At 49.2% G+C, this 8667-nt stretch overlaps 2 protein-coding genes across 2 annotated transcripts; one reads left to right on the top strand and one right to left on the bottom strand.

Annotated features, from left to right (window-relative positions):
• The first annotated feature begins 53 nt into the window (after positions 1-53).
• Positions 54-2768, top strand: LOC124681942 (probable dolichyl pyrophosphate Man9GlcNAc2 alpha-1,3-glucosyltransferase). Its single transcript, XM_047216713.1, has 6 exons — positions 54-451; positions 536-719; positions 810-917; positions 1604-1765; positions 1877-2129; positions 2214-2768. Exons 1-6 carry the CDS (start codon positions 54-56, stop codon positions 2651-2653), a joined length of 1545 nt encoding a protein of 514 aa, XP_047072669.1. The 3' UTR covers positions 2654-2768.
• A 760-nt stretch (positions 2769-3528) lies between these two features.
• LOC124681941 (leucine-rich repeat receptor protein kinase HPCA1-like) lies at positions 3529-8153 on the bottom strand. The gene is made up of 17 exons (XM_047216712.1): positions 7897-8153; positions 7682-7808; positions 7518-7589; positions 7330-7404; positions 7175-7246; positions 6911-7072; positions 6745-6819; positions 6592-6663; positions 6441-6512; positions 6289-6357; positions 6102-6176; positions 5941-6012; positions 5707-5841; positions 5148-5620; positions 4901-5056; positions 4215-4807; positions 3529-4113 (listed from the first exon to the last, which is right to left on the bottom strand). Exons 1-17 carry the CDS (start codon positions 8024-8026, stop codon positions 3592-3594), a joined length of 2952 nt encoding a protein of 983 aa, XP_047072668.1. The 5' UTR covers positions 8027-8153; the 3' UTR covers positions 3529-3591.
• Between the last annotated feature and the right edge of the window lie 514 nt (positions 8154-8667).

The following is an 8667-nucleotide window of genomic DNA, read 5'->3' as shown; positions in this document are numbered from 1 at the left end:
CACCTGCAACTAATTAAACCGACACGAAGATCTGCTGGAGGCAAAGCTCTCCAATGGCGAAACCGAAGAAGCCTCAAAGCCCCGCCCCAGATCCGCCCGCCGCCGCCCAGCTCCCATGGCACCCCCCAGCGCCGCCGCTCGCCACCGCCCTCCTCATCTCCCTCGCCGCCCTCCTCGTCCGCGCGCTTGTCTCCGTCGGCCCCTACTCTGGCCAGGGTACGGCGCCCAAATTCGGCGACTACGAGGCTCAGCGGCACTGGATGGAGCTCACCCTCCACCTCCCCTCCTCCGACTGGTACCGCAACACCTCCGCCAACGACCTCGCCTACTGGGGCCTCGACTACCCTCCCCTCTCCGCCTACCAGAGTTGGATCCACGCCCGCCTCATCAACGCCTCCCTCCCCGACGCCGTAGCTCTCCGGTCCTCTCGCGGGTTCGAGTCCCATGAATCGTACGCTCAAACTGGACTAACATTTACATTTTAATGTGCAGAATTGTGTGTTTGTTCTAAGTATCTGCGGTTTGTTTCGTATAGGAAGTTGCTTATGCGGTGGACGGTGCTCTCGTCCGATCTGATGGTGTTCTTCCCCGCGGCGCTATGGTTCGTGTGGACGGATGGTGTTGGTGGCGGCAGGGAGAGGCGAGATGGGTGGATGTGGCTGCTCGCCATGGTTCTTATCAACCCGTGTTTAGTATTAATCGACCACGGTCATTTTCAGGTGGGGATTATACTAGTGGTTTATGTGCATTGGAGCAGGGTAATAGTGCTGACTGCGTTGTTCATTGCCTGATATGTACTTTTGTTTCAGTATAACTGCATCAGCCTTGGGCTGACACTCGGAGCAATTGCTGGTGTCTTGTCGAGGAACGAGCTTGTTGCTGCTGCTCTCTTTAGTCTTGCCATCAACCATAAGCAGGTTCTCCCTTGTCTGGAATAAATATACCTTTTGATTTCCAGGGAGGTGAAACTGTCTTGACTCGAAAATTATTCCGTACTCTTAAGCTTTGTCAACAAGCATGTTGTAAATTCATACATAGTAGACATGCTTTGCCTTTTCGAATCCACAGATTCCTGAGGTGTATTAGTGGATGCTAACTTAGCCTAAGCGACTGCTAAGATAAATGTCTAAGCCAGCGCTCATTGTCCAAGTGGCTATTGCATCAACAGTCAACAAAATTATCAATTTCTCATCTGTTGTATGGGATGCTCGGGTCCCATAGTTGCAGACCTGAGAGAGATACACAATCCCAAAATTATGCAATAGGGTAGGCTATCATCAGGTGTGCACCTATCACTGCTGCAGTATTAGTACTTAAGTTTGATGGTTACGGGTTTAATTTCCAACTAGCTCAAGCTGGCGGTAGAATGGGTTGCTAGAAACAGAAGCTGGGAAGGAATCCATTCATCGCACAACTTTCTTTGATGGGAAATAGAATAAAATCTGATGAGTCAGTTACGAATCTTGGATAAATTTTAACCTATGACAACTTCTTGCTCTACTTCCATAAACAAATCTGCACCATTTTCATCCTATTTATGTACGGAGCTTTTCAAATATACTGTGATTCTATAAATTAATGGGCCATATTTGATATCTTGCAGATGAGCATGTACTTTGCACCGGCTTTTTTCGGGCATCTTCTTGGGAAATGCATGAAGCGGAAGTATCCAATTGTTGAGATCATGAAACTTGGTTTTGTTGTGCTGGGAACTTTTGCTATTGTTTGGTGGCCATATTTGCAGTCTTATGAGGCTGCCATACAGGTAATGAATACACATAATGTCTGGTTACTTACTGTTCAAGCAACCATAATCTATATTGAAGAACTGTTGTTGTTTGTCGATCATTGCTAAACGTGTGAAATCTACTGTCAGGTAATCTCTCGATTAGCTCCATTTGAGAGAGGCATATATGAGGATTATGTTGCAAATTTCTGGTGTAGCACCTCAGTTCTTATCAAGTGGAAGAGATTGTTTACAATAAAGCCGCTGAAACTCATGAGTCTTTCTGCTACCATCCTGGCTTTCTTACCTTCATTTATTCAGCAAGTCAAGTCACCGAGTAATCTTGGCTTCTTATATTCTCTGTTGAACAGTTCATTCTCTTTCTATCTATTCTCGTACCAAGGTATGCTCAACTGCTAAGTTGATTTCTTTTTGCAAGTTTATGCAATGCTTCTTCGATTTCATGTTTCCTTTTTTCTATTTGCAGTGCACGAGAAATCAATTTTGCTTCCTCTGTTACCTGCAAGCCTTTTAGCATTACATGAACCTCATCTGTATGGATGGTTCACATACTATGCACTTTTTTCGATGTACCCACTTATCTGCCGTGATCAGCTTCTTCTACAGTATATAGCTGTTCTTGGCTTATTCTTCCTTATCTACTACTCACCCGGTGCAAGTTATGGAAAGGAGGTGAAAATTTCATCTAGAACAAAGGCAGTTCTGAGCCTGCCATTGTTATTATCGATCTTACTTCACATTGTATACCTGCAAATAGAGCCTCCAAAGAGGTATCCCTTCCTCTTTGATGCACTGATAATGTTCATCTGTTTCTCACAGTTTGTTATTTTGAGCCTGTACACAAATTATAAGCAATGGATGTTGGACTTCCAACTTAGACCAGTAGGTAGGAAGAAGGACCTATGATTGGAAATTTTGACAGCTAATTTTATAGAAAATAGTCATTGTACCATTGTAACCTTGAGTGTGTTCCCCTGTAACGAAAATGGTTCATTTTTTATGAAATGGATGAAATCTTTCCTTTTGGAGCAGATACAATAAATTTCTCTATGATCAGAAAATTTTGTTTTAAGAATTTTCTTGTGTTCTGTAATTCTGGTGTATTATTCTTTGCAAGCTCTGTGGGCTCAGTATTATTCTTTGCACCAAATATGGCAGTATTAGCTGCCAGGAGATACAACGTGGATAAATGTGTTGCTATCTTACTACTTGAAATTACATATGCCGGTGGCTAATTTAGATTCTTGTATCGTCATATTATCAGGGGAAGAACTAGGGATTGCTAGTTGGGTACTAAATTCATTACATTGGGTTGGAATACTGTTGAAACATGAAAATTGTGCGGCTGCAACATCATTTCTGTTCATTCAAACATAGAAACTGTTTATCGCAACATTATTTTGTGAGTTGTTTCCATGTATAACTGGTGTGATGGAAACATGTATCGGTGCAATGAGCTAGACCTGCCAAAAAATTATGATCGAACTAAACCATAAATAACATTTTTTTTACACTATAATCAGTGGAAGTACTCAGGACTGTTTGTTTTGGTGGCCCCAGCGGTGCAGGCCGTAAATAACACCAATTAGTAGAGACATTGGAGTCTGGAGGTAGTTTGGTTTGGTCTCCCTGTTTCTCATATTGCGACGAGAATTTACATTGTTCTTGTCTTCTTGATACTTCTTCTAGCCATACATTAGGACCTCACCATACAAAATCACTCTAAGGGAGTGCTAATGGTAAATCGCATAGAATAAAAGTTCTTCATATCTCTACGGCAAGCCACTTGCTGAGTAGGAAGAAATGGCCCGACCAAAATAGAATCCTGATCCACAAATCAGCTACTACTTAGGTTCGACCTTGGACTGGAAGGAATATCCTCCGCTGTAGTCGTCGAATGAGTCGGTGCTCATCTCCTTGTCCTTCTTTGGGAGAGGATCGTCGTAAGGGTGGCGAGGAGGAGCACCTTTAGTGACGCCGAAATCTGTCGCTGACGTGGAGGCGGACGTCGAGGCACTGCTTAGCCCCTCACTCTGCAGCATCATCTCGATCTCCTTGACCACGTCGCTCATCGACGGTCGGGCCGCAGCGCCCTCCTCCACACACCGGAGGGCCAGCTGCACGAACTTGGTGAATGCAGCGAGATGGTTGTTGGTGTTCATGATCCTGGGGTCTATCATGGCCCTGAGCCCGCAGAACTCCGGGTCGGTAGGGTCGAAAACCCTCTTCGCCTCCCGAACAATGTACTTACCCTTCTCGATCGGCTGCCTGGCGATGATCAGCTCGAGCATGACCACGCCGAAGCTGTAGACATCGCTCTTCTCTGTCAGTTGCTGAGACATGTAATACTCAGGATCCAGATAACCCTGCAGGTGAAGAACAAACACACCGAGTCACATCAAAACGGAAGGGTCATCTGCAGGGATGGATTCAGTGTGTCATGCATAAGCGGGTTACTGAGAATTACCAGGGTTCCTTTCACTTGGGTGCTAACATGCCCCCTCTCGCTGTCGGACACTAATTTGGAGAGGCCGAAGTCGGCGACCTTGGCCGTGAGGTGCTCGTCCATGAGGATGTTGCTGGACTTGACATCCCGGTGGATGATGGGCGGGTCGGCGAGCTCGTGCAGGTAGGCGAGCCCGCGCGCGGCCCCGAGCGCCACCCGGAGCCGCTTCTTCCAGTCGAGATGCAGGCCGCTCTTGCCGGCGAGGCTGTCGCGCAGCGTGCCGGCGGACATGTACTCGTAGACGAGCATTTGCTCGCCCTGCTCGAAGCAGAAGCCGACGAGGCCGACGAGGTTCTTGTGGTGCACCCGGGAGAGCAGCTCGATCTCGGTCTTGAACTCCTGTCCGCCCTGCATGGACCCCTGCTGCGCCCTCTTGATGGCGATGAACTGCCCGTTGGGCAGCATGCCCCTGTACACCTTGCCGTACCCGCCGTAGCCCAGCTCGTTCGCCTCCGCGAAGTTGTTGGTGCTCCGCTTGAGCTCCTCGTGCGAGAACCACCTCGCCCCTTTCAGCCGCGGCGCGCCGCCCTTCTCCTCGCTCCGAGCCCACGAAGCTGCAGCAACAGTTTCAGGTCTCTCACTCGTCAGGCCGTGGCATTGCCAGGTGAACATGGAAACTGTTCTGTTTTCTGAGAGAGATTACGTACCGAATGGCCCGCCTAGCTCTTCTGTGGCCTTCTGCGCGCGGCGCCTCTGCACCAGCGCGTAGACGGCCGCTCCGACGAGCGCGATGACCAGGACGCCGCAGCCGACCGCGATCCCGATGATGGCGCCCTTGCTCCTCGACACCGGCCCGTTTCGATCTGCAACCATCCATCCCACATACAATCTCAGAACGTAGTCACAAGAACATCGGCACTTCAGTGACAAGCAATTCCATTTTTGAGGTAAGACCTGGGAAGGGATATGGGGATGCGATGAAGTAGTAGGGGCCGAACTCCTTGGGCGGCTTGAAGGTCTGGTTGCTGAGGTCGAAGCCGATGCGCATGACCTCGGAGCGGTTGAAGTAGGGGCCGCCGGAGGGGAAGAGCTTCACCTGGACCTGCATGTAGGAGTCGCTGTTGAAGAAGGGGTCCTGCAGGGCGACGGAGCCTGGCGTGAGGTCCAGCTTCGTCCACAGCTTGCTCTCCAGCTCCTGGAACGCCGTGCCGTTGCCCACGTCCCCGAACAGGGGCGCGCGGAAGTACATCACGCCCTGGTACGGGTACGCGCACCCGCAGCTCTGCGGGCTCATGCTCTGCTCCGGCGAGCACGACCCCGAGAAGCACTTGAGGAGGCTCGTCGTGTACGCCGGCGACGGCTCGTGCTGTGTCAAGTTGCAGTACGCCGTGTTCGGCAGGTGGTCGCACACCGGGTTCCCCGCCAGCCTGAACAATGCCATTGTAAGTAAGATCAAAACAGTGTACGAAGCAGCACTGCCATTGTTTGTAAACTGGAATTGGGCACTACTCACGTGAGGGTGCCGTTGTAGCTGGAGGTCACCGTGACGGAGGAGAAGTCGTTGTCCTTGAAGCTCACCATGCTCAGCTCGCTGCTGATGCTCCTTCCCAGGTCGAGGGTGCCATTGAACGCGTTACCGTCGAGGATTCTGCAAAGAGGCATTGTCAGATCTGCTACTGCACTTTAAAGATCATCAGTTTCATCAGATTTTGGTGAGATCCAAAAAACGGATGGCGTGTGAGCTTACACTTGCTGCAGCTGCGGGCTACTGAACAGCCTCGTCGGCACCGTGCCGTAGAGTCTTCCAGACTGTATGATCCTTTATTTGGCATCACAAGACAATGTCAGATCTAGCTATCCGAGAGCATATGTACTCTGAAGTTGCAAAGGTTTTCAGTGTTAACTTACAAGGCTGAGAGCTGTGGCAACTTCCAAAACCACTGTGGGCTCGGTGAAGGATCAAACGTGTTGTTGCTCAGATCACTGTGGTGTAAGTAAACCAGAAGATCGAATTGATCAGATCAAGCATTGCGCTTGTGGCGGGTTCGAACAATTTACAGCATAAATCTTGTGGTGCGAATTGCTTGGTGCTTACACATAATTGAGAAGAGTCATCCCAGATAGATCGGGCAACCGTCCGGTAAGTTGGTTGTTGGCTAAGTTGCTGAAACATATGACAATAATGTGCTTACAATGGCTATTGATTTGTACTTGCACAGTGTATTCAGCAGCTCTTGAACAACTTACAGTTCGTTTACGTTAGTGAGGTTATTCAAGTTTGCCGGAACTGGGCCGGAGAGGGAATTTCTGTCCAACCGGCTGTCAAGACATAGCATAGAATGTGATCAAGGATTCATATATTGAGCCGAGCCGAGTTTCATCTGAAAAGGGCACTTACACAACTTCAAGTGTAGCAACAAACCCAAGAGAGTCTGGGATATCCCCGGTGAATTTATTTCCATCGAAAAGCCTGCACCAAATATCTCAAGTGTCAGTACATGTTGCTAGAAAAGATTGTTTTTCTTCTAGTAACAGGGCTTGAAGAACTCACAGATGAATCAGTGTCATCTCAGGGCTGAAGAGAGCATCTGGAATTGGACCAGACAGCTGGTTCTTGTTGAAGTGGCTGCAGAGAACCAGAAGCAGTATGGTTACAGATACAATCCAGTTTTTATATCTGCTTCAGGAGTGGTAATGAATGATTTTTTAGAACCTACAAATGTTTTGTTTTGGTAAGCTTGTCCAGACCCATTCCGCCGTTTGATGAGATTGGTAAGGAACCGGTCAGCTGATTGTCGGCGACGTCAAACCAATAGAGGCTGGAGAGATTGCCCAGAGAAGCTGGTATTTTTCCCGAGAACTGATTTGAGTTCAGAGCCCTGAAAAAGAGTTCGATGCCATCTTAATTCATCTGCAGAAGACTGTACTACAGAGGCACAAATGCGCAGTAGTATCATCTTAGCTGATGACTGCTTCCTTACATGTAAGACAGTTTGGGAAGGCTCCCCAACTCATCCGGGATGTTGCCATGAAAGCTGCAACCGGCTAGGATCCTTCAAAGCAAGCGGTGCAAGACATGAGCACAATGACACCTCTGGAGGCAGAAGCTTAACGCATGTCACATTCAGAAACTTACAAAGTGGTGAGCTGCTTTAAGTTACCAATGGTTGGAGTGAGCACACCGCCAAGGTCTTTATTGAACGAAAGGTCCCTGCAGAGGCAACATAACTGATGGTTCAGCGATGCAAAGCAGAGCTTCAAGAACAGAGATGGTTGAGAAAAGATTTAGCTTGGCACTAGCTGTAGCGCTGTGCTGCGACGTACAGTGATTGCAGGTCGGTCAGCTGCCCGATGTCAGCAGGTAGAACTCCTTTGATGCCCATGGTTGACACCTTGCTGCAAGACATGGTTGCATAGTAATTAACGGTAAGAAGAGCTGGCAGAGTGTGCAGTGAAGATTTTGTTGATGGAGCTCTGCGGACACTTACATGGAGATCACTTTGTTGTTGCTGCATGTCACTCCGTCCCACGGCGCATCGCCGCAGGGATCATCGGACTGCCCCCACGTCGGCGGCGCGTTCTGCCACTGATCCATCAACGCCCGTAGAACAGAAGCTGCAATTAATCAACTCCACGGTTCATTTCTTACTTCATCACGTAGTGAAGTTATGGAGCAAAGAGAGCATGGTACTAGGTTACTCACTGTCCTGGCTATCTGTCACGCCATGGCTTCCTCGCACGCACACCGTGAGCACCAAGGCCACAAGGAGGAGCACCTCTCTCAGTGTCGCCATCCTGGCAGAGCGTGATCCAGGCGCTGCAGCCTCCTCCATGCTTAACTGAACTGCGTCGAGCTCTCAGGTGTGGTGAGGTGCGGTTTTAGGTCGCTGAGCCAGTGGGCAAAAGCTCGTGAGCGCGAGGCAACCACCGGCACCACAACCGCAGGCCCATGATGCGCCTCATGATGGGACGTGCATTTCGCCAAGCCAAAATGATACTCCTACTAGTAGAATTGGAAGTTTTGGAGAGAAAGATACAGGCATACAGTGGGAGGGAGAGGAGAGGGAGTGGTGCCAACGACTTGACTTGAAAGCAAGCCAAGCTAGCTCGAGAGCTCTCACTGTCCCACTCCCAGAAACAACCCTCCGTGGATTGCTGTAGCTGAGCACGCCTAGCTAAGTGGCCGTACGTCTCGCTGCCCGCGGAAGGCACCGCGCGAGTGGTCAAAAGGGAGGATGGATACGACGATACGGCCTCATGAACATACATGCCCCTCGCTCTACGGCAACTCCTCCCGTCCTCAGCATCGAGTTTAGTCGGTACTAGTGCACCGGTGTGCTGGTGTTTCATGTCATGGTGCTTCTTAATTAAAAGTTTGATTTCATGGGGTATAAAAGGGAGATGATAGAGGAGATTAGTGATGATTAGGGGTGCGATTCAAGGCACGTAAAGAGGGAAATTTGGTGGGGATTAA

The sequence above is a fragment of the Lolium rigidum genome, unplaced genomic scaffold (assembly GCF_022539505.1).
Source record: "Lolium rigidum isolate FL_2022 unplaced genomic scaffold, APGP_CSIRO_Lrig_0.1 contig_62090_1, whole genome shotgun sequence".
NCBI classification, from domain to species: Eukaryota; Viridiplantae; Streptophyta; class Magnoliopsida; order Poales; family Poaceae; genus Lolium; species Lolium rigidum.
The sequence above is the reverse complement of the archived record's forward strand: the minus strand, read 5'-3'. Positions and strand labels throughout refer to the sequence as shown.